The 25,593-nt window shown below is 42.1% G+C and overlaps 1 protein-coding gene across 1 annotated transcript in view; it reads left to right on the top strand.

The window, feature by feature from the left end:
• Window positions 1-20,778, top strand: part of LOC134662709 (WD repeat-containing protein 19) — a 32,456-nt gene extending 11,678 nt beyond the window's left edge. The window contains exons 11-25 of the mRNA XM_063518980.1: window positions 1,211-1,313; window positions 2,010-2,210; window positions 3,438-3,649; window positions 4,897-4,984; window positions 5,400-5,603; window positions 5,794-6,339; window positions 6,892-7,035; window positions 7,311-7,493; window positions 9,872-9,980; window positions 10,388-10,537; window positions 13,623-13,716; window positions 14,530-14,639; window positions 16,536-16,703; window positions 18,752-18,828; window positions 20,606-20,778. Coding sequence (XP_063375050.1) covers window positions 1,211-1,313; window positions 2,010-2,210; window positions 3,438-3,649; window positions 4,897-4,984; window positions 5,400-5,603; window positions 5,794-6,339; window positions 6,892-7,035; window positions 7,311-7,493; window positions 9,872-9,980; window positions 10,388-10,537; window positions 13,623-13,716; window positions 14,530-14,639; window positions 16,536-16,703; window positions 18,752-18,828; window positions 20,606-20,717 — 2,501 coding nt within the window. The 3' untranslated portion in view covers window positions 20,718-20,778. The remainder of the gene's footprint in view (window positions 1-1,210; window positions 1,314-2,009; window positions 2,211-3,437; window positions 3,650-4,896; window positions 4,985-5,399; window positions 5,604-5,793; window positions 6,340-6,891; window positions 7,036-7,310; window positions 7,494-9,871; window positions 9,981-10,387; window positions 10,538-13,622; window positions 13,717-14,529; window positions 14,640-16,535; window positions 16,704-18,751; window positions 18,829-20,605) is intronic.
• The last annotated feature ends 4,815 nt before the right edge of the window (window positions 20,779-25,593 follow it).

Below are 25,593 nucleotides of genomic sequence, written 5' to 3'. Positions count from 1 at the left end.
TATTCTTATTAGCTATCCTCTTTTACTTATTTATTTTAAAATGTATTGCACATTAAAAAAATACACTCAGCGAAAAAATGAAATTTTTGCCAAAACCATATCGAGACAATTCTAAAAACACCAAACACAATTAGGTTTCGTTGTTTTATGACAGAGTTCCTATGGCCACCTCCTGTCTCCATCATCAGATCAGCTCGATGGTACCATAATATTGCATTGTCACCCGGCTTACATATGTGTGAAAAATTTCAGCTTCATTCGAAGTCGGGAAGTGGGTCACATTTGAGGAGTGTCATTTCAAAAGGGTTTATTTTTTCTGGGAATCTATTTCTAAATTGGACCTTAAGTTTTCTTGAGCAAGGTTCTCTCTAGAAGTACCGCTAAGAAAAAAATAAACCCTTTTGAAAAGACACTCCTCATTTAATCTGCAAGATTTGACCCGTACAAACATACATAGATACATTGCCAGTTAATAAAAAGTACAAAAGGCGGACGTATGTTCTCTCGGTTGCCATTTCCCACATACGGCACTTCAAATATGTGTTCTATTTTCGACGAGTAAGATTGACATTCGATTGTCATTTTTGATATGTCAGCCTGGTAAACGGTTAACCCTATTATACATGAATCAAGTATTTTAACTGGATCAGGCATGAGGGGTGGGGGAATGTATCGAACGGGATAGTCTTGTGTATCTTTCAGTAGCGTAACAGCGAAAACGCTATTATTGTTTGTCCTTGTAACAGTCTCACATTTTTTTTATTTCCCACCGTTAATTTGGTATATTTTTTTAAATTTGTGAATTTATATGTTATTTCTACTCAGAATCACGAGCTCTTTCTATCCTAATAGGAGAAAAAAAGTGTCCCAAGGTTTTTTCCCATTTCGTTACCATTTTTTCATAGACTTTGTATGGCGGTTTCGGAATGGAAAGATCGAAAAATGTATGGAAATCTTGGGACACTTTTTTCTCCTATTAGGATCAGAAGAGCTCATGATTCTGAGTAGAAATAATATGAAAAATCCCAATTAAAAAAAAAAGTGTAGGGGACTATTTTAAATAAAATGGCCCAGATGATGGTGGACAACAAATTAATTCGACCAATCACAGTGTCGCATTGCGTATGTTTTGTCCCTCACGGACGCACGCGTATGTATACCACATCTATAGGATCCTACCATCTATAACATAACATCTATAATATTGTAGGCGGCACCCGCGCCTGCATAGTGGACGAGCGACGCCGCGTGCTGGTGTACTGCCCCGCGTCCGGAGAAATGTGTGCCGTGCCCAACATCACCGGACCGATCAAGTACGTAACATTGATTCACAACAATGCCATATTAAACATATACTATAATAATTGCATCAATAAATAGTGCTGATAATTAGCCTCAAATAATGTTTAGAGGTTGACGGGTTGGATCCAGGCCAGTCAATCTACATACTGCTAGTAAATTAAAAAAAAACGGCTAAGTGCGAGTCGGACTCGCGCACTAAGGCTTCCGTACTATTACGCAAAAAACGGCAATAAAATCACGTTTGTTGCATGGGAGCCCTATTTAAATATTCATTTTATTCTGTTCTTAGTATTTGTTGTTATAGCAGGCAACAGAAATACATCATCTGTGAAAATTTCAACTGCCTATAGCTATCACGGTTCATGAGATACAGGTTGATGACAGATAGACAGACGGACAGACAGACGGACAGACAGACAGACAGACGGACAGACAGACAGACAGGCGGACAGACAGACAGACGGACAGCGAAGTCTTAGTAATAGGGTTCCATTTTTATCCTTATGGTACGGAATCCTAAAAAAAAACAAAATGGTTACCCAACTTGATGATTCTCAATGTTTTATAATAATAATAATAAAATACATAAAATCATTTTATTTCGGACATAAATCCATAGTTGTTAGTTACATTTAAAATTAACTTATAAAATAGTGTTAGTAGAATAATTACAATGTAATCTTAACCTAAGTACTTAACTACTTTAGGGGCGTGATCTGGGACATCTGCCTCTCGGAGCGCAACGTGTTCGCCGTGCACACGCCGGGCGCCGTGCACACGTGCTACCTGAGCGCGCACGGCACCGCGGGCCCGCACGCCGCGCTAGTGCACGCCACCGCCGTGCCGCAAGACGCGGCGCCACTGCTGCTGTTCTCCGGCGACGTCTACTGCTACGGCCCGCAGGGAGCGTGAGTACACACTGCGGCCTTTTTGTACACAGATTTTAATTTCCGATCCATTTTATACCTTATCACAGTGAACACAGCAGAGAATAAATAATAGTACAAAGTACAGAAGATTCACTTCGTTCACACGGTATTGTCCTGCACGTTTTTTTGCAGTATACGTCTTAACGGATAAATAGTGGCCCATACTTTGTGCATAGAACCATTCACACGGCGTTAGTACTGCAAAAAAACGTACATTCATTATACGTTTAAACGGATACTCACCGGACTTGTCAAGCAAATCGAATGAACTTTAACGTATTCGGTTTGCAGTGGCAAGTACTATAGTTCTGTTTCATTTACACGGCACGATGTTATACGTTTTTTATCGAATAGCAACCGAACAAGCGTCTATAGTACTAGAGCAACTTTTGGCGGGAACGCACGTATTTTGTTTGCAATTTCAAGATTATTTCAAAATGATTGACGCATCTTCGATAGATAATGAATTATTAATTAATTTAGCCGAACAAAAGCCCGTTATGTGGCACAAAACTACTGATCTTATAAGAATCGTGTCGCAACTCAAGCGGCTTGGAAGGAAATTATGTACCCAAAACCTTCTGTTTTGTCGGCGGCGAAACCTTTGTCGCCATCAATACCAATATAAAAGTACGATGAAGCGTGGATCCATCTCAGACGTCTGCCCACTGCGACAACTGCGTGAAAACTGTCGCTATTCGGCGTGTAAACGGTGTTTAAACGCATGAAAATCTACCGTGTGACTGTTTGTACGTTTAAAATCGAATACGTGAAAAAACGTGCAGGACGTTGCCGTGTGAACCTACTCTAACAAAACGCGTCTATAACGACAGATATGACCGCTAGGTGGCGCAAGCGCGAGCAGGCGTCCGTTCCGTAGCGGTGCGCGGCAACTACTATGGCTAGACACCAAAATTGGTGTGGGCCGCATGTACTTGTTGGTACCTCCTTGTAGTGCCTCGACGAAATCGCGCCTGAGCCACGCCTGACAATAGTATGATGTCTCTAGCGACTTTCATATTTATTGTCACTGTGACAAGGTACGAAATGGGTCCGAAATGGGAAATGGGTATTAAAATCTTCGGTATATTCTCTAGCAAGCCAACTCATTAGAATAACATGTCATCGATCTGATGAAATTTACGTGTACAAAGCTTTTGTTCATTTATCGACTCTATTCATCAACAAATAAAACTCACTTTTCAGCGTGCTGAAAATCCCCCTCGACTCGCATAACACCAGCGGGCTGGCCGACCCGGACCCGGAGAAACGCCTCGCGAACCAACGGAAACATATCGAGAAACTTCTACTGCTGCGACGGTTCAACGAAGCTTGGCTGTTCTGTGACGCTGTCGACGAAGAACCCCTGTGGAGAAAGCTGGGAGAGGCGGCCATAGCTGAGCTTAATGCGGAGTTCGGTGAGGACCTTGTGTAGATAGACTTAAGGTTGATATTCGTAGGTTAATATCTCGGAAACATATCGAGAAACTTCTACTGCTGCGACGGTTCAACGAAGCTTGGCTGTTCTGTGACGCTGTCGACGAAGAACCCCTGTGGAGAAAGCTGGGAGAGGCGGCCATAGCTGAGCTTAATGCGGAGTTCGGTGAGGACCTTGTGTAGATAGACTTAAGGTTGATATTCGTAGGTTAATGTCTCGGAAACATATCGAGAAACTTCTACTGCTGCGACGGTTCAACGAAGCTTGGCTGTTCTGTGACGCTGTCGACGAAGAACCCCTGTGGAGAAAGCTGGGAGAGGCGGCCATAGCTGAGCTTAATGCGGAGTTCGGTGAGGACCTTGTGTAGATAGACTTAAGGTTGATATTCGTAGGTTAATGTCTCGGAAACATATCGAGAAACTTCTACTGCTGCGACGGTTCAACGAAGCTTGGCTGTTCTGTGACGCTGTCGACGAAGAACCCCTGTGGAGAAAGCTGGGAGAGGCGGCCATAGCTGAGCTTAATGCGGAGTTCGGTGAGGACCTTGTGTAGATAGACTTAAGGTTGATATTCGTAGGTTAATATCTCGGAAACATATCGAGAAACTTCTACTGCTGCGACGGTTCAACGAAGCTTGGCTGTTCTGTGACGCTGTCGACGAAGAACCCTTGTGGAGAAAGCTGGGAGAGGCGGCCATAGCTGAGCTTAATGCGGAGTTCGGTGAGAACCTTGTGTAGATAGACTTAAGGTTGATATTCGTAGGTTAATATCTCGGAAACATATCGAGAAACTTCTACTGCTGCGACGGTTCAACGAAGCTTGGCTGTTCTGTGACGCTGTTGACGAAGAACCCCTGTGGAGAAAGCTGGGAGAGGCGGCCATAGCTGAGCTTAATGCGGAGTTCGGTGAGGACCTTGTGTAGATAGACTTAAGGTTCATTTTGGTACGCGATGTAAGGGTCATGTATATACAGGGTGTAACAAAAATAGTCAAATAAAACATTTTTTGACGCGGTTTTTTTTATCTAGTTTTTCCTAATCAGAACATGATGCCGAATATGCCCTTAAACGGAACCCCGCTATTTTTGTTACATCCTGTATACACCGAGCTCTGGGTTATAATTATAATATAATCTATACTTATCTTTAATTCATAACATAATATAACATAAGGAGAGTGATATTTATAGATATTTTTCGTACTGTTAAGTATAATCTTTATTTTCAGCAATTCGCGTGTACACGCGGTTGAGTGACGTCGCTATGGTGTGGGCACTGGAGGACGCGTTGCATATAGAAGATCTCTCTATTTTGTGGTAAGACTTCCTTTTATAAGTAATTTATGTTTACATACAATAAAGTTCAATTCAAATCGCTTGAAAATATCTAAAGTCACACTTCTATATTTAAATTATAAACTGAAATAGATAGCAATGATGTCATACACTAAACTAAATGTGACCAAATCCCCGGTGGATTGGTGATGGTGGCGGGAATCGAATCCGCGCCTTTAGCTTACGCGGCTGACGTCCTGACCATTAGACCACTCGCCACGGCGGTACCCGTTCCAAATGTGGATTTGGTCACATTTACTGTATGATATCTGTTTCTAGTTACCATTACATTGTGATTTTTTTTTCTAAAAGTTCCTTCACTTCACCCCTTTAGACTTATCTACGAAACACCCTGTATATAAAATTGTAAAATTTCTTGCACGTTTTGCACGTGTAGCGGCGTGTTGTCGGCGTGTCTCAACCAGGGCTCGGCGGCGGCGCGCTGGCTGGAAGGCGCCGCCGCCGGCGCCGGAGCCCTGCCCGCGCTGGAGCTGCACTGCGCGCGCGGCGACTGGGGCTCCGCGCACGCGCTCGCGCTGCAGGCCTGCCCCGCCGCCGCGCCGCAGGTCGCGCTGCACCGCGCCACACACACCGAGCTGCTGTGAGTGTCACATGTACAGTAACCTGCAGGGATAACTGACCCCCTGCAAACAAGTTCAGCAGGGGTTTTGCAGGGGGTCAGTTATCTCTGCAGCTTGCTGTACACTGACGCGAGGACTGCGTGGCTATGGAGTAGAATTACAAAATATAATAGATACTTGTTTTATAACTATGTAAATTAACCCCAACAGAGCTGACTACCACGAGGCCCTATCCTTCTACGAGCAAAGCCTCATGTCCGACGACGGCACCCCCAAAGTCAAAGAGCACAACGAAAAGTGCGAGGCCGGCGTCGCGCGCATGGCCATCCGCTGCGGTGACGTCATACGAGGCCTCACCACCGCCATGAAACATGCACATAACATAGAGCTACTTAAAGACTGCGCACAATTGCTAGAAGACGAGAAACAGTACAACCATGCAGCAGCCCTATACGACCACGCTGGAAACACTGAGAAAGCAGCCTCCCTGTACATAAAACTCAAGTCTTGGCTCAAAGTCGAGGCCCTACTCCCAAAAATAAACTCGCCGAGCATTCACATACAGTACGCTAAAGCGAAAGAGGCCGAAGGCAGGTACAATGATGCGTTGAAGTCGTATCTTAAGGCTGGGGATTACGAGGCCGCCATAAGGCTCAATTTGGAAAAGCTGGATGATATAGATGAGGCCGTGAATCTGGTGCAGGAAACTAAGTCTGTGCAGGGGGCGAAGATGGTGGCGAATTATTTCCAGAATAGGTAAGTGTCACCCGAGCGTCGGCGTCTAGTCAACTCTATGACTGCTGCTCGACGCAACGTTGGCGCAACTGCGCAGCGCCGCTATTTTCCATAGTGCTGATTACTGATTAGACGCCGACGCTCAAAAGACGCTAGTGTGGGGTCTTTCTAAGTGTCAAGTCAATGACTCTATGATGCCAATCTGATATATTTCTTGCAAGAAACAGATGCTTTCAGGACGACACTTGTTTTACAAAGTATAGGTCAAAATATTGTGGTAGAGACCAAGAAAAGTCTGCAACAATTTTGATCCAAGATAGTTATAACTTTTATTTAACTGAATACTTTGAATAGAAAAAAACATCAAAAGATTAGATAATAGTGATGTTAGGTAAAGTGTATTCGGGAAATTTCAAACACTCCAGAATCTCTAGTTATTTCGAAAATCGCTCATACTTTCATTATATTAAAGTCCATCCAGTGTCAGAATTTAGCTCATTATTTGAAGTATTTGGCATCCTACATGCATCTTACTATACAAAAATTTAACATGTGTCATAATTTTCTGTACAGTGATGATCCATCATCAGCGATCAAGTTTCTAGTGATGTCGCTATGTTACGACGAGGCATTTCAATTGGCTAGAAAGAATGGAAAGCTGCATCTGTACGGGGAGATCTTGATACAGACGTCTCAGGCGAGGCCGGAGGATTTCAGGTAGGTTGAACCAATTTGTTGTTTTAGAAGTAGAACCGTTTCTTATATTTATAACTTTAGTAAATAGTTGTACCTTTTTGTTGCTTCACAACAAACTTAATCCCTAAATTAACAATACATATATGATATATTAACTAGAAAACTCCCGTGAAACTCGGACATAATAAAATGTCTTTACAACGGGTCACTTACGCAAAATCTCAGATTTGCTGCGGGTGGTGCTCCTGTCATAAATCTTCGTATAGCCCATAATCTATAGCGCATGTGACGTCCAGGTCATTGGCGCTGCACTTCGAAGGCGAGAAGAACCACCTCCTAGCCGGCAAGTTCTTCTTCCACGCCGGCGAATACAGCAAGGCCATGTCCCACCTGCTGAAGACTGGGGGGGAGGAGGATGAGGCCATCAGCGTCGCTATTGACGCAGCCGCGGCCTCTGATGACGAGAGGCTCACTAGGAGGTCAGTCAGAACCACCAGCAAGTGCCGGTGAATACAGCAAGGCCATGTCCCACCTGCTGAAGACTGGGGGCGAGGAGGATGAGGCCATCAGCGTCGCTATTGACGCAGCCGCGGCCTCTGATGACGAGAGGCTCACTAGGAGGTCAGTCAGAACCACCAGCAAGTGCCGGTGAATACAGCAAGGCCATGTCCCACCTGCTGAAGACTGGGGGCGAGGAGGATGAGGCCATCAGCGTCGCTATTGACGCAGCCGCGGCCTCTGATGACGAGAGGCTCACTAGGAGGTCAGTCAGAACCACCAGCAAGTGCCGGTGAATACAGCAAGGCCATGTCCCACATGCTGAAGACTAGCGGGGAGGAGGATGAGGCCATCAGCGTCGCTATTGACGCAGCCGCGGCCTCTGATGACGAGAGGCTCACTAGGTCAGTCAGAACCACCAGCAAGTGCCGGCGAATACAGCAAGGCCATGTCCCACCTGCTGAAGACTGGGGGCGAGGAGGATGAGGCCATCAGCGTCGCTATTGACGCAGCCGCGGCCTCTGATGACGAGAGGCTCACTAGGAGGTCAGTCAGAACCACCAGCAAGTGCCGGCGAATACAGCAAGGCCATGTCCCACCTGCTGAAGACTGGGGGCGAGGAGGATGAGGCCATCAGCGTCGCTATTGACGCAGCCGCGGCCTCTGATGACGAGAGGCTCACTAGGAGGTCAGTCAGAACCACCAGCGAGTGCTGGTGAATACAGCAAGGCCATGTCCCACCTGCTGAAGACGGGGGGAGGAGGATGAGGCCATCAGCGTCGCTATTGACGCAGCCGCGGCCTCTGATGACGAGAGGCTCACTAGGAGGTCAGTCAGAACCACCAGCAAGTGCCGGTGAATACAGCAAGGCCATGTCCCACCTGCTGAAGACTGGGGGGGAGGAGGATGAGGCCATCAGCGTCGCTATTGATGCAGCCGCGGCCTCTGATGACGAGAGGCTCACTAGGAGGTCAGTCAGAACCACCAGCAAGTGCCGGTGAATACAGCAAGGCCATGTCCCACCTGCTGAAGACTGGGGGCGAGGAGGATGAGGCCATCAGCGTCGCTATTGACGCAGCCGCGGCCTCTGATGACGAGAGGCTCACTAGGAGGTCAGTCAGAACCACCAGCAAGTGCCGGTGAATACAGCAAGGCCATGTCCCACCTGCTGAAGACTGGGGGCGAGGAGGATGAGGCCATCAGCGTCGCTATTGACGCAGCCGCGGCCTCTGATGACGAGAGGCTCACTAGGAGGTCAGTCAGAACCACCAGCGAGTGCCGGTGAATACAGCAAGGCTATGTCCCACCTGCTGAAGACTGGGGGCGAGGAGGATGAGGCCATCAGCGTCGCTATTGACGCAGCCGCGGCCTCTGATGACGAGAGGCTCACTAGGAGGTCAGTCAGAACCACCAGCAAGTGCCGGTGAATACAGCAAGGCCATGTCCCACCTGCTGAAGACTGGGGGCGAGGAGGATGAGGCCATCAGCGTCGCTATTGACGCAGCCGCGGCCTCTGATGACGAGAGGCTCACTAGGAGGTCAGTCAGAACCACCAGCGAGTGCCGGTGAATACAGCAAGGCCATGTCCCACCTGCTGAAGACTGGGGGCGAGGAGGATGAGGCCATCAGCGTCGCTATTGACGCAGCCGCGGCCTCTGATGACGAGAGGCTCACTAGGAGGTCAGTCAGAACCACCAGCGAGTGCCGGTGAATACAGCAAGGCCATGTCCCACCTGCTGAAGACTGGGGGGGAGGAGGATGAGGCCATCAGCGTCGCTATTGACGCAGCCGCGGCCTCTGATGACGAGAGGCTCACTAGGAGGTCAGTCAGAACCACCAGCGAGTGCCGGTGAATACAGCAAGGCCATGTCCCACCTGCTGAAGACTGGGGGGGAGGAGGATGAGGCCATCAGCGTCGCTATTGACGCAGCCGCGGCCTCTGATGACGAGAGGCTCACTAGGAGGTCAGTCAGAACCACCAGCAAGTGCCGGTGAATACAGCAAGGCCATGTCCCACCTGCTGAAGACTGGGGGCGAGGAGGATGAGGCCATCAGCGTCGCTATTGACGCAGCCGCGGCCTCTGATGACGAGAGGCTCACTAGGAGGTCAGTCAGAACCACCAGCGAGTGCCGCTGAATACAGCAAGGCCATGTCCCACCTGCTGAAAACTTGGGGAGGATGAGCCCAACTAGGAGGTTAGTCAATTACAGTAGAAGAAGCAAGTACATTTATCAGCAGAGTCCTGGTGAATGCGGTAAGAGTGAGAGAGGGCGATGAAGCTATCAGCATCGCTATTGATGCTGCCGAGAATTTTAGTTTTTCTGTATGTGACATTAATGTATATAATTATTTGCACAGATTGATAGAATACCTGCTGGGCGAGACAGATGGCACTCCACGGGAGCCCAAACATCTGTTCCGGCTCTATATGGCCAAGCGGCAGTTCGCGGAGGCGGCCAAGACTGCCGTAAGTTACTCTACTTTTACAGAAAACCAGTGAAGGATGTGTGATAACTGATAAACACATGGTTTTATTTGGTACCTATGGTTTTTAGATTCTCATCAGATCGCGCTGTTAATTTTTTTTCGGGGATTTCTAGGATTCCGTACCTCAAAAGGAAAAAAACGGAACCCTTATAGGACCACTCGTGCGTCTGTCTCTCTGTCCGACCATCCCCCCCCCCTTTGAAACTAGATGGTATACAATTAAAAAAATATATACAAAATAGTTCAATACCTATAGATGACAGAAAAACCTATTAGAAATGTGCAATCAAGCGTGAGTCGGACTTAATGTACGGAACGCGAGTCCGACTCGCACTTGGCCGGCTTTTTTACTTTTCTTTTCCCTTGAACCGTTTTCTCTGGTGTCAGGTGATAATAGCGGGCGCCGAGTGCCGCAGCGGGAACTACCGCGCGGCGCGCGACGTGCTGCGCGCCATGTGCGTGTCGCTGCGCGCGCGCGGCCTGCCCGTGCCGCGCGACATGCGCCACGCCGCCGCCACGCTGCACGCCTACATACTGGTACCTACCTACCTACCTAATTAGGAGGAATTCCGAGGAATTTAGAATCCGATTTAACGAGGAATTCTTATTGAATAAATTATGAGTATTAATTATTATTACCCACTGTAATGTTGACCTTTAACCGTATTAATCTATATATATAAATGCAAGTGTCCTGACTGACTGACTGACTGACTGATTCATCAACGCAGAGCCGAAACTACAAAAGCTAGAAAGTTGAAATTTGCACACAAGGTTGAATTTATAAAGTGTACAAGAGATAAGAAGCGATTTTGAAAAATTCAACCCCCAAGGGGGTTAAAAAGGGGATGAAAGGTTGTATGGGGTGCAAGTTTTATTTTAAGCTAGGAATTTGAAACTTTGTAAAAATGTACTATATTAAAAAACAAGAAAACTAATTTCTGCGTTTTCGAAAATTCATCCCCCAAGGTGGTGAAAAAGGGGTTGAAAGTTTGTATGGAGATCAAATATTTTTGTGAGTGTTGGACTTGAAACTTTGTATATAGGGATATTATTATAAGACGGGAAAAGTAATTTCAGCGTTTTTGAAAATTCATCCCCTAACAGGGTTAAAAAGGGGTTGAAAGTTTGAATCCATTACAAATGCTTTGAAACTTTTTAGAAAGGCATAATAGCCGATGACAAAAAAAGTAATTGCGACGTTTTAGGTAATTCAACCCCTAAGGGGGTAAAAAAGGGGATGAAACTTTGTCCTGGGGTGCAAATTTTATTTTAAGCTTGAAACTTCGTAAAAATGTATTAAATTAAAAAACATGAAAACTAATTTCAGCGTTTTCGAAAATTCATCCCCCAAGGTGGTAAAAAAGGGGTTGAAAATTTGTACGGAGATCAAATATTTTTGAGAATGCGGGACTTGAATTTTTGTATTTGGGGATATTATTAGAAGACAGGAAAAGTTATTTCAGGGTTTTGTAAAATTCATCCCCTAACAGGGTTAAAAAGGGGTTGAAAGTTTGTATGGAGTTCAAATTTTATTTTAAGCTAGGAACTTGAAACTTCGTAAAAATATATGTTATTAAAATACAAGAAAACTAATTTCAGCGTTTTTGAATATTCATCCCCTAAGGTGGTGAAAAAGGAGTTGAAAGTTTGTATGGATATCAAACATTTTTTCGAACGCGGGACTTGAATCTTTGTATTTCGGGATATTATTAAAATATAGGAAAAGTAATTTCAGCGTTTTGTAAAATTCATCCCCTAACAGGGTTAAAAAGGGGTTGAAAGATTGAATCCATTACAAATGCTTTGAAACTTCTTAGAAAGGCATAATAGCCGATTACAAAAAAAGTAATTGCAACGTTTTTGGAAATTCAACCCCTAAGGGGGTTAAAAAGGGGATGAAAGTTCGTCTTAGGGTGCAAATTTTATTTTAAGCTAGGAACTTGAAACTTTGCAAAAAGGTATTAAATTAAGATACAAAAAAACTAATTTCAGCGTTTTTGAAAATTCATCCCCTAAGGTGGTGAAAAAGGGGTTGAAAGATTGTATGGATATCAAACATTTTTTCGAACGCGCGACTTGAATCTTTCTATTTGGGAATATTATTAGAAGACAGGAAAAATTATTTCAGCGTTTTGTAAAATTCATCCCCTAACAGGGTTAAAAAGGGGTTGTAAGTTTGTATGGGGTTCAAATTTTATTTTAAGCTAGGAACTTGAAACTTCGTAAAAAGGTATTATTTTAAACGGGCAATAAATTAATTTCAGCGTTTTTAAAAATTCATCCTTTAAAAGGGTTAAAAAGGGGTTGAAAGTTTGTATGGGGTTCAAATTATATTTTAAGCTAGGAACTCGAGACTTCGTAAAAAGGTATTTTATTAAAAGCGAAGAAAACTCATTTAGTGTTTTCGAAAATTCATCCCTCAAGGTGGTGAAAAAGGGTTTATAATTTTGTATGGAGATCAAACATTTTTGTGAGTAGTAAAATGGTATATTATTAAAATACGAGAAAAGTAATTTCAGCGTTTATAAAAATTCATCTCTTAATTAAAGGGTCGAAAGGGGGTTGAAAGTTTGTATAGGGTTCAAATTTTATTTAAAGCTACATACTTGAAACTTCGTAAAAATGTATTTTATCAAAACAGAAGAAAACTAATTTCAGAGGAGGCCAAACATTTTTTTGAGTGCGGGACTAGAATCGTTGTATAAAGGCATATTATTAGAATACCTTAGAATACCAAGAAAAATAATTTCAGCTTTTAAAAAATTCATCCCCTAAAATGGTTAAAAAGGGTTTGAAAGTTTGTATAGGGTTCAAATTTTATTTAAAGCTAGGAACTTCAAACTTCGTAAATAGGTAGTTAGGTAGTAGGTTTTATTAAATAGAGGACATGAAAATCTTCTAAGGGGGTTTAGAGGGATTACATCGAGGACAATTTTATTCAGTTAGGGGCTTGAAACTTCGTAGGTTGTGAAAGACAAGTCTCATGCGTTGTATAATATTAATAATTAAGAAATGATTAACCGTCCTACCACAATCTCTTGCTGCATAATGTTCTAAGCTAATGTAGAATATATAACCACCAATATACAAATCCACGCGTACGAAGTCGCGGGCAACAGCTAGTTATGTACTAAGTATTTTTTGTTGCTATTATATTTTTCTTCCTTGACGTGTAAAATGACTTTACAAATAAATGAGTATGAGTATGAGTAATTATATCGGGTCTCTATTGTTTCCCAAATAGTTTTAAGCCATAATGTATTGTTTGCCCGCATTTTCGTTAGTCATAATTTATTTGGTTCAGAAACTCGTCACTTCAGGATTGCCATAAAGCAAACCTAACCTAATCTAACCTATCTATAGGATATCCTAACGAAAACCATGAAATGTAACGGTTTCAGTTTTATGACTAATGATAATATGACAAACAATACATTATGACTTAAAACTTTATGGGAAACAACGAGAGCCCAGCTAAATCTAGACTCTAAATAGACCCACTTCGTGACTTTGTTGTTAGGGTTAATCATAAAGATCAGAAGAATAATCAAACGAAGGAGTTTTCTGGTCAATTGCTCGGCCGAAAACTATAACCCTATTTTTTTCCTAAATTTTTTAGGTACGCACACACGTACGGCGCGGGCGGCACGAGCTGGCGGCGCAGCTGCTCTGCCGCACCGCCAAGGACGTCAGCTTTTTCCCCACACACCAACGTACGTATTCATATAACTCATAATCTGTACATTGTGGCAATGGTGTCCTTACCTGCCCGTTGTGTGCACGGGTCTTTGCTAATAAGTAATGGGCGGACGACGGATGCAATATACGTCAAAATCATGTCAAATGATGTATACGTATGTAATTAAAATTGGTTTAAATAAGACAACATGATTTTGACGTATATTGCATCTGTCGTCCGCCCATTACTAATAAGATCGGCTACGCGAGCCACACGCGGGCACACGAACGTCTTCGGCAGCGGAGTTGAAACAGTCGCCGTGGTTGAAACCGGCCGGGAGAGTATATATACCTGCATTGTGGCTGGACAGTTATGGTGTAGCTACCACTATTAGCTTTGTCGACAAACCACCCCCACATCTATTTATTTTTCTCAACTATTTCAAATTTCACCCCTTTAAAAATTTGTATGGCGCCAAACACCGCTGGCACTTGGTAAAACAACGTTTATCTGTCCAAATATCGGTCGCATATGTGTAAAGGAGGTGTCATTCAGTAACTTAAGAACTACAGCATTAAGGTAATTCCAAAATATTACAGAAAATGTTGTCTTCGGTTACCGCGATAGTTACTCATAAAATAAAACTATTAAAACGGATTATATCGCGTACCTATACTGAATTTATACTACGCGATATAATCCGTTTTATGTTATTACAGAAAAGTTTCCACAAATACTTTAAAATGTGTAAAATAAATGTAAAGAAAAAAGGTGATAAATTTTGTTTTATAAAAAAAACGGTTTTGTGATGAAAATAATAATAATTAGAATGTGTTTAATTATTCAGATCAAGTGTCAATTCTGACGTCGACGGTGATCGAGTGTTTGCGCGCTGGGCTGAAGCACCAGGCGCACCACTGGGCGCGCGTACTCATGCAGCCAGAGTACCGGGCACAGGTACCAATACTATAGTCTTTCGATTTGTATCTGGCCTCGAACGGCTAATCCTTTGTCTATGGTTACCGCAACCGCAAGTGCTACTCTGTAAAAAAAAGGGTCGTGTAATTTAAATTAAAGTAGCACGTGCGGTTTTATTTAACAATAGACAAAGGATTAGCCCTTCGGGGCCAGCTACAAATCGAATGACTATAGCCACCACTACCACTATAGGGTTAGATGTGCTGGGGGCCTACCCAAGATGGCAATCGCAATCGTGCATCGACAAACGAAAAAAATGTATCGGGGTGACGAAGAGTTACGTGATTATTTACATATATTTTTTAAGTTTTGATTGGCGTTGTTTATCAACGATTGTCATCTTGGCAAGGCCCCATGTTCCCAGGAACGTATATTTGTAAGGCATGCACCAGCTCGTATGTACATATACGCATATGCACGTATATTTGTATATTACCCCACGTTGGGCGCCACTGTAACGTTGTGCTAATTAAATGTCGGTTCTGTGTCCGATCGGACTGTACTAGTTAGATACACTTACACTAACGGCATGTCACGATATTGCGCGACTGGCTTCGGCTAAGGCGAAAACCATAGGCGGGAACGAAAGGTCCGATCGCTGTGTCTCGCCGAAGCGAAGACTTGTTGCATGTATAGGCAACAAGCACGAATACACCCTACGTCGGGCGCCAGCGTTATTTTTAGTAATCCTCTTGTTAGGCATCTTTCCTTACTCCAAAATGAATAAACCTTCATAAACTTAAATAAATGTCATATACTAAGAAAAAGTGACTAAGGCCTCCAGTGCCCCAGGCTGGAATCGAACCAGCGTCCTCTGCTATCGCGGCAGGTGCCTGTGCCATTCGGCCACCGGGCCACAGCGGCATAGGTCGAATTTTTCCAAGTATATGCACTTCTTACTGAAGGCTTATTTATTTATTTAATCTTTATTGCACATAAGAGAACACACTGTACAAAAGGCGAACTTAATGCCATAAGGCATTCTCTACCAGTCAACCTTTAGGCAAAGCAGATAAGTTGTAGGCGGTGCAAAAAATATGTGGTATAGATGAAACAATTACGTACCTGTACGAACACAATACAATCATAAGAAATACACAGACATAAACATATATAAATATACACACACATATATATATATATATACATACATATACATACACATACATATGAATTCAGATGAACTTACAAAGCAGAAACACTAAGATTTTCCAGTACTGCCAGCAAAGTGCTCACTTAAGGATTTTTTGAAAGCAAACCTGCTCGGACACTGTTTAATTTTGACAGGGAGACTATTCCAAAGGCGAGCTGCCTGAATAGAGAAGGAATCTGACATGTAACCAGTCCGGTGAGATGGTATAGACAGAGAAAGATTGCCGGAAGAGCGAAGCTGACGGACACGAGAGACACCATAGTAGTGGGCTATAATAAGCATACCCCGCAACGGAGCTAGCAAAACCGTAGCATATGACAGTTTTGTGTCAGGGTTGGCGATTATGATGAAACATTTTGCTTTAACTTTATTGTATGTAAGATTAATAAAATTGATCGAGAACCTTGTTGACCCTCTTCCGATATAACCCGGTTCAATTTACTGTCAAATAATATAAATTAACAGGTCAATGTCAATATTAGATGCGTCTCAATGTATCTGTTATTTTGTTTATAAAATCACGTTTTGTTTTTGCATTTATTTCAAATATTAACATGGAATTTTTATTGCTTGATAATATTGGTGTGTTTGAAAACAAAGAAAATATATTTTTTGTACTTTAGTTTATGCGTAGTAGTGATAACCCTGACGTACAACTGCTACAGATTTGCTAGCTCGGTTGCGAGGTATGATAATAAGGCTTATGGCTTATTAACCTTCAGATCGACCCTAAATACGTGAAGAAGGTGGAGTCAGCCGTGCGGCACTTGCCGCGCACGCCGACGCCGGCCCCGCCGTGCACGCCGTGCCCGCACTGCGCCGCGCCCGTGCCTAACGCCGCGCTCGAGTGCGCACGCTGCCAGGCCACGCTGCCCATGTGCATCGCTACTGTGAGTATTTTTGATACAAGCTTTTATCGCTGACTGTACTTCTAACAAACCCAAAGCAACGTATATCTCAGGACGAGTCAAGAACAAGCCTACACTAAAAATGGTACTAGTCCAGCGGTGTCACTCACGAATTCGAACCAATCGCGTTGTAGCGCTGTCACCGCTGTACTGACCCCGTTCATGCCCAATTCTTATTGCCCGTAAAGCCTTGGTTTCCTCCGATAGCGGTGCCGTCATATAGCGGCCGTCTCCATAAAAATACTACGACATCCATATTTAGCCGTATTATTTAGTATGGAGACGGCCGCTATATGACGGCACCGCTATCCTAGGAAAACCGATCTTTAGGCCAGTCCTGAGATATACGTCAATGACCCAAACATAATTAATTATATAGTGCTTTGCCGCGTATAACTTACTGCACGTAGTCACCATGCATTGCAGGTATTCCTCGCCCACCTCAAGCTCATCGTGACGCGCACTGCAAATCATCTCGGCACTATCAGCTCTATTTATTTCCATATACATTGAACTCGCAGAAACAGTGCAATGTCAGTGCAATAGATGAGCGCAGCATATGCAATCGCGTATAACCATAGACTAGGAATCCTCTAGACTGAGCATAGTAACGTTACCCCCTCTGCCACTTATACGGTAGTTTTACTCCATCTTCGAGTCAATCCCGTGCCGTGATTGGTCCGTGTCTTTGAACGGACCAATCACGGCACGGGATTCGCTCACCTCGTCCCCCCGCACCCCCGTATTTTTGGCAGCATCGGTTTCATGAAATAATTGCTCTAAACTCAGTCTAGAGGATTCCTAGTCTATGCGTATAACGAACTCCCGCAGCGTAGCAGATATACGCTAAAAGCACTCACGTGAAGCGTCACGGCTCGATCGTAGGAGAGTTGTACCAGGACCACAGAGGAGTGTAGCAACTCGGCGCACAAATCAAACGTAGCACAAGCCGCGTAGAAGATGACATAATACGTAGCAGATGCCGCGCGTAGCATGCGCGGAGGTTGAAATGGCGAGTCGCAACTTACTCCCGGCTCGCATGTACCAGGGTTGCAGAGACTTAGGTGAACTGGATGAAGTTGCAACGGCAACTCGCATCGCCGTCAATTTATGCGATCCTATTATTTAGCACGAATAAATTGTAATTTGAAATTTATAATTTGGAAAAAAAAAAACACTAACGCGGATAGGTCATCTTGCGGGGGGTCCGAAGGAAGAGGATGAGATTATCACGGATCTATGGCCACCTTCTGAGTCCGTCTTCAGATAAGCTCGATGGTACAGTCAGCAGCAATAGTTGCTAAGCGGGCGAGGTGTTCAAAATGATCTTGACGCGACTTTATTATTAAATGAATAAGTCAAGGTAATTTTGAACACCTCCCCCGCTTAGCAACTTACTGCAAATTAAAATGACTAGGTATATTATAATAAATAACAAAGGAAAATGACGAAAAACAAAAAAAAAATACACCTAAACACACTTGTACCATCACGCTCCGCTATTGTTGCGCCATTTACGGTCCTAGCTAAATTGGTTGTTCAATACTTACGCTATTATTGACTTTCCAATTTAGCAAGAACCCTAAAGCTTTGGTTTCCTCCGATAGCGGTGCCGTCATATGGCGGCCGTCTCCATACAAATACTACGACATCCATATTTAGCCGTATTATTTAGTATGGAGACGGCCGCTATATGACGGCACCGCTATCCTAGGAAAACCGATCTTAAATGGCATAACAATCCCGTGTGGTGACTGTACCTACTTATTCTGTGCAAATACATGCCTACTGACTTACTACGTCTTATTTTAAAAGTCGATGGGAAGTTTACTCAAATCGGCTACTTAATACAGCCTCACATTGAACGTCACGTAACTTTTTCACAGAGGTAAACCTAAAAAATAAAAATATAACTTAAAAATAAAACTTAAACTAAACAAGAATAATTTATTTTATTGAATTTATTTTCATAACTTAAAATAAATTTAAAAATTAGCATCGCTTTAATGATGTGATATTGTATGTTCCAGGGCTTACATATAGTGAAGGAAGACTTGACGGCGTGCCCCGAGTGCGACTTTCCCGCCATCTACTCTGAGTTTACCGAGTAAGTACAAATATTAGCCGAATAAACCGGCCAAGTGCGAGTCGCACTCGCGCACTAAGGGTTCCGTACCATTAAGCAAAAAAACGGCAAAAAAAAACACGTTTCTTGTATGGGAGCCCCACATAAATATTTATTTATTTTGTTTTTAGTATTTGTTGTTATAGCGGCAACAGAAATCTACATCATCGAAAAAAAAATACATCATTTGTCAAAATTTCAACTGTATAGCTATCACAGTTCATGATATACAGCCTGGTGACAGGCAGACGGACAGGGGAGTCTTAGTAATCGGGTCCCGTTTTTGCCCTTTGGGTACGGAACCCTAAAAACCCAAAATCAAAAGATGATGTAATAAGGTCGTCATTTTTGGCTTAGATACACCTGTGGCGCATCAATACTGGCTGCCCACAACCCGTCTACAAGTCTACGTCAACGTGTCAGTCATGTCACTTCGACACAACTAAATTTTCCTTCTACACGGAAGCCTAAATCTCATTTAATCCTATTGTAATATATTCGTCATCTCTATCTCCGCGTATTATTTGGTATATAAATAGTGCTCTAGGCGAGGGCACTAAATTGGTGACCCGCGACTTTCAAAATTTTCAAAAAAAGCGGCCAAGTGCGAGTCGGACTCGCCCATGAAGGGTTCCGTATTTAGGCGATTTATGACGTATAAAAAAAAACTACTTACTAGATCTCGTTCAAACCAATTTTCGGTGGAAGTTTACATGGTAATGTACATCATATATTTTTTTTAGTTTTATCATTCTCTTATTTTAGAAGTTACGGGGGGGGGGGGGACACATTTTACCACTTTGGAAGTGTCTCTCGCGCAAACTATTCAGTTTAGATAAAAATGATATTAGAAACCTCAATATCATTTTTGAAGACCTATCCATAGAAACCCCACACGTATGAGTTTGATGAAAAAAAAATTTTGAGTTTCAGTTCGAAGTATGGGGAACCCCAAAAATTTATTGTTTTTTTTTCTATTTTTGTGTGAAAATCTTAATGCGGTTCACAGAATACATCTACTTACCAAGTTTCAACAGTATAGTTCTTATAGTTTCGGAGAAAAGTGGCTGTGACATACGGACGGACAGACAGACGGACAGACAGACAGACAGACAGACATGACGAATCTATAAGGGTTCCGTTTTTTGCCATTTGGCTACGGAACCCTAAAAATGACCGACGAGTTCGAAGATTCCGTTTGCGAGAAAATAGAGCCCGAACGATCAGTCGCCGCGGTGGATCGGTTGGCCATGAGATTACCACCATTTTGGGCGGAAGATGCGGAAGTTTGGTTCGCCCAGGTCGAGGCGCAGTTCGCCGTTTGGAGCGTGAAAGCAGATTCTACGAAATATTTCCAAGTGATCAGAGAGCCAATTTAGTGCCCTCGCCTAGAGCACTATTTATATACCAAATAATACGCGGAGATAGAGATGACGAATATATTACAATAGGATTAAATGAGATTTAGGCTTCCGTGTAGAAGGAAAATTTAGTTGTGTCGAAGTGACATGACTGACACGTTGACGTAGACTTGTAGACGGGTTGTGGGCAGCCAGTATTGATGCGTTACACACCTTTGAGTTAGATACACCTGACAAACGTGAGATTTGCAATGTTTAAGTGACCTGCTGAGCTGCATACTGGAGTTATTTGAGTGTGATGATCACATACTTGTTTCATACATTGTTTCATTCATTATGCAACCGCAATACCATGCCATTCACGTCAGTGCATTCAAATATATCTATTTGTTTCCCAGATTGCTTCAAGAAGAAGGCAAATGTCCGATGTGCGGTGAAAACGTCGACTATCGGCGTCTCGTGAAGATAGACGATGTGTCGGCGTATATGGACCTTAACACCACGGATTAAGGCGCACATTACTTTGGCTGGAGGCGGAAAATAACATGGAATCGCCGTCACGCGGAGATAGACGTCGTGTTGTCTTTTGTGGACCATTGAGTAAGATACAGACGCCAACAGATACATCGGAGCGGCCAAGGTGCTCAGAAATATCTGAGCATGCATTTTAACGTCTTGATTTGAGGTTTTGATCAGATATTTGTGAACACCTCGGCCGCTCCCAATATATCTGATGGTAACTTTCTTTCTTAGATATAGGTATAACTCATAATGTAACCTAATAGTCGTAAGTCTCATGTAAACGTTTTGGTGCTACACTGTAAGTTTATATTGAAATAAATAAATGAAATGAAATGAAACTTATTATATAGTACTCTTTTTATTCTGCCTATTAGGTTTTTTTTTCTGCAGAAATAATGAGATTTTCATCCGTCCATTTGATTATTATATATCGGTAATTGATAATGTGATCTTGATAAGTGGTTATTATTATCCGTCCATTTATATATAGCGTTAAGTTAGTTTAGATATACATGTAATGTATTGATGATTGATCACAATTAATTACGTCCTGAAATAAAACAAAGAAATCGTCACAAAACCCTTTTCTTATCTTATTTTACTGATTTCCAAGATAACCCTTTGAATGACATACATCATATACGAAAACGTCACTCACACGCCAAAATCATGGACGCAAGTGAGCCTTGCAACGTTTGAAAGTATTTTTTTTTATTGTTTGACTTTTGGTATGACTCATGACGACAAGGCGTTCGTGGCCGTTAAGGTTTAGGGCCCAAATGCGACCATAGCCCATTAAAAATAAGGTTGAAAGTCGCGCCTATTGTGTGCGCGTCATCGTGAACCTTGTTGCAATGCACGAAGGTTGATATTGGGATGTAGCCGCGCGCGTCAGTATACGTCTGTGGCGGTGTGGCGGTCGGTATACAGCTAGGTATAATTATTCTGTACAGGGTGCGTAGCCAACATGCCAATCGTTAACGCTGCGTAGCGTAGTCATCTCTATCCCTCTTTCATATTAGTGCGACAGTGACAGTTACGTTTTGTTCGCTAGTAAACGATTAACATGTTGGCTACGATTGGTCGGTATTATTATTATAAGAAAGGTTACTTTGATATAACGGATTGCTTAGTTTTACTTACCATTTACTAATTCTTATCTATGCATAGCATAATGCATGTCTAAAGGTAGCAAATGAAATACAACAAATAGTGATGAAACATTTAATTTTTCATTTGAAAGTATACCAAATTGTAATTATACGCCCGATACTGAGATTCAAATGAAACGCAAAACACGATGGTATTATACAAAATTACTTTCGGAACTACCACGGGTGAAAGTCGCACGATTCTCGCTCGACCATTTCGAAGAGCGAGAAAGTAGCGAGTTTTTCTCCATTGGTAGGACCGCTCATTTTATCCTACAATCAAATATTGCCCTAATATAATTACCACTACCTAGCTATGTCTTAAGTAGAAAATACATTTATACAACTTAAAATAATGACAAGACGATTATAACGAAATAATAAACAATTAATTGTGCTAATAATACGATGGAGGCTATAACCCGTTCAACGCTACGTCGCCAGCTAGAATTAACTAGAATATGATACATCAAGATGTCCGTGACGTATGTAACTATAGTGGCAAGTCGCTTATTAACCCTATACCAGGCTAAGGGATATACTTATATTTCCCACATACGGCACTTCAAACATCTGTTATTGTTGTATTTTCGATGAGGAAGACTGACATTCGATTGTCATTTTTGTGTTACGATTTATCGACCACATACGCGCCAATAGAATTTCAACCTTAGCAATCTGATTTAAGGTTCAAATTTGATTTGCTTTCGGGAAAGGTGACTTGTCTTTAATTGAATCATCACAGCTGGATAATTGGAATATGTTTGGATTTTTTGGGAAAACCTTATAGATATTTCCAAAATTTTGAAAGAACGTCTTTAGGCCACAAAAGCAAATAATTTACGCAAACACATTATTTCTAAATTTAATATTTCCAATGGAAATTCATTCCGATTTTGGTCGCACTTTTGATATTTGACAGGCAATCTTGTAGGGTTTACAAAGACAACATTATATGCTCAAAGGTCTCTTTCGGCCACACATCTTCACACACATATAAAAAAAAATAGACGAAAGGTAATTAAAAAAAAACTTGGTACAAGAAACGCTCGCACGCTCTATTCGTTACATACTTCACGGAACATCATTTCACCGAAGTTCTTCTATCAAACAGTTATAATATTAAATAGAAATTAAAAGCTCTTATGCTCTGGTCCATAAGGGCTATAATTTCCAATCGATTACGATATATAACACCGACAGAGAACTTGATTTTATTAATTCTACGCTACCGAGACAGGCGAACGTTAAACGAAACTTGACAACGCAATATAAACTCTGCTCGCTTCACATAAAGCTCTTTTTAGCTGCACAATATATTGCACAAAATTATTAGGCAGTATTAATAACGTCGGTTCCTCTTTTACAAATATAAGGCAGACGAATAGTCTCGACATCGTAATTGCATAAAATAAGGCTAAGAAATTGCACATTAGTTTTTCTTATTAAGAACATTTTTCTGTATGTCAGTTTTATATTTGTAAAGAGATTCGCCATGACTATTTGTAGGCGAAGTTATAGCAAACATAAATATGTAGAAACACTCATTGGTGTTACATTCCGATGTGCCGCCATAACATCTGTGCGGCCAACTCTAACACACTATACCTAAACCCTTACAGCACCTTTTCCACTCTATAATTTACACTCGAACATTTGACTTCGCGTTATAATGGTGAGTTTTTTTTTTCATTTTACTATTCCATGACAATAGGGAAAGCCCCAGGGTGCAGCACTAGTACAAACTATAGAGTACCTTATATACATATACTATGCCGTAAGCTTGTAACTTGACAAGTTTTCACAGTTACAAATAAATATGACATTGATGCTTCAAGGCGGTTTGTTTACTGTTTGTCCTAGTAGCGCCCCCTACGCGGAGTTTTGCGTAATATTCCCTTTTTTAAATACATAATGTTGTTGTTGTGTTGTAGTGGAATAGGTGCTCAGGTAGTACAGGTTATATCTAAAATGACGGGTTCGATATAAAATGTACAATAATGGAACGGATGGAACTACGTCGGGGCAAGCAGCGAGCAAGCACCCACATATGCCGTCAAAAGAGCAGACTAGCTGTGAATATAATATGTTGCATATTATAATATATCATATGTTGTAGTATATAATTATATGTTGGACGCAGGCGGGGAGGCCGGACGAATAGAATCAAGTCTGTTCTCACTATTTTAACTGTTCTATTAGAACTAGATGGGATTTTTCATTCTAGATAGTTCTTTTAAATATGACGGTCAAACTAAATTAAAGTAATCGGGGTAGCTGTGTATTTTCGTAGTAGTTAAAAAAATATCGTTTAAATGATAAAACTAAACGGCTTACTTATAAGAAATAATGTCACTAGCATGACCAAAGGAAATATTTGTCCTTAGAACTACTGGAAAAAAATCGAACTAGTTCTGACAAAATTAGAACTAGTGAGAAAAGACCTACATATATAATTTTAAATAATGTCGTTTCATATTAACACAGCGCGGTTTAGATTCTTTTAAAATATACGAATATGTTCATAAATATCATATTTATTTAATAAATATTTATATTCTCAGCTGGCCGGATACCTTTGTATAAATAATCTAGCTAGTCCACTCTTTTAAACTTAAGGATTAGCTCTCGTTAATTATTTACAGTAATATATATAAAAATACTTTTAAAATCATAGTCACGATGGCACTTGGTTGTAATGTTAAGAAGGCTAGGAAATAAATATACAAATAAAACTAATGTACAGAATACGAATCGTAATTTGACACGTCGGAGGATTAAGAACAAAGATAACAATCAAATAAAACCGATTTAAGTATATATAAACATTGTAATTTTACACCTACTGGTTAATAAGGGAATGTATAAAAATTAGTTTCAACTATAGGTATCAATGAACTCCTCAACAATAAATACTATAATTCTTTGGTTTCATTTTAGTCGTTTACTTACAAAAGGTCTGCTTACATTAACATTTCATTTGCAAAGGAATTTTATGGATAAAATCTGCGCGCGTTGCGTGCGACTATACGTAAGTATGTAAGTTGAAATACAATTATGTATAGGTACATACTTAGGTGAACATCATTTCAACTTTGCGTTTAAAATAAATGTTTTCTATGGCGCCTGAGCGTCCGGAGCGTACTGCTTAGATGCCTGAAAAATGACTCTAAATGTGCAGGAAATAAGATGTCTTGTAATTTATAAAGGCAGAGTTGAAATGATTTCCGTACACAGATACAAAGATTGCGACAAGAAACCTTGCATTTGGCACTATAAGACTCAATGTGAGCTCGATCGACGGTCCTATCGTACTACCGAGGCTACCCTACACCGCTATACCTGTACTGTCGCCGAGAGCCTACGAAGGTAAGATTAGAAATGCTCTCGAACGCCTATCATAAGAATTTGTCGGCGTCCGCACCACACCACACTAGGAAAGTACCTAACGATCAATTCCTGTAAAACTCAATCGGGAGAAAAAATCTACGTCTGCCGCTAGTATGGTGCGGTACGATGCGTAAGTAGGCCGGGCTTCGAAACTTCAGAGCCGGACGTAGATCCTTCATCAGACAGGAGGCCTCGTATATGTATACAAAATCCCAAGAAGATAGAATTCTTCTCGCGTTAGATGTTTTAAGGGGTTTAACAACTTAGGCCCGTCACAATCTGCCCGGGATTGACCATCCGGCACGAAGCACTCGTCCCGGCGT

The sequence above is a fragment of the Cydia amplana genome, chromosome 3 (genome assembly GCF_948474715.1).
Source record: "Cydia amplana chromosome 3, ilCydAmpl1.1, whole genome shotgun sequence".
NCBI lineage: Eukaryota > Metazoa > Arthropoda > Insecta > Lepidoptera > Tortricidae > Cydia > Cydia amplana.
The sequence above is the reverse complement of the archived record's forward strand: the minus strand, read 5'-3'. Positions and strand labels throughout refer to the sequence as shown.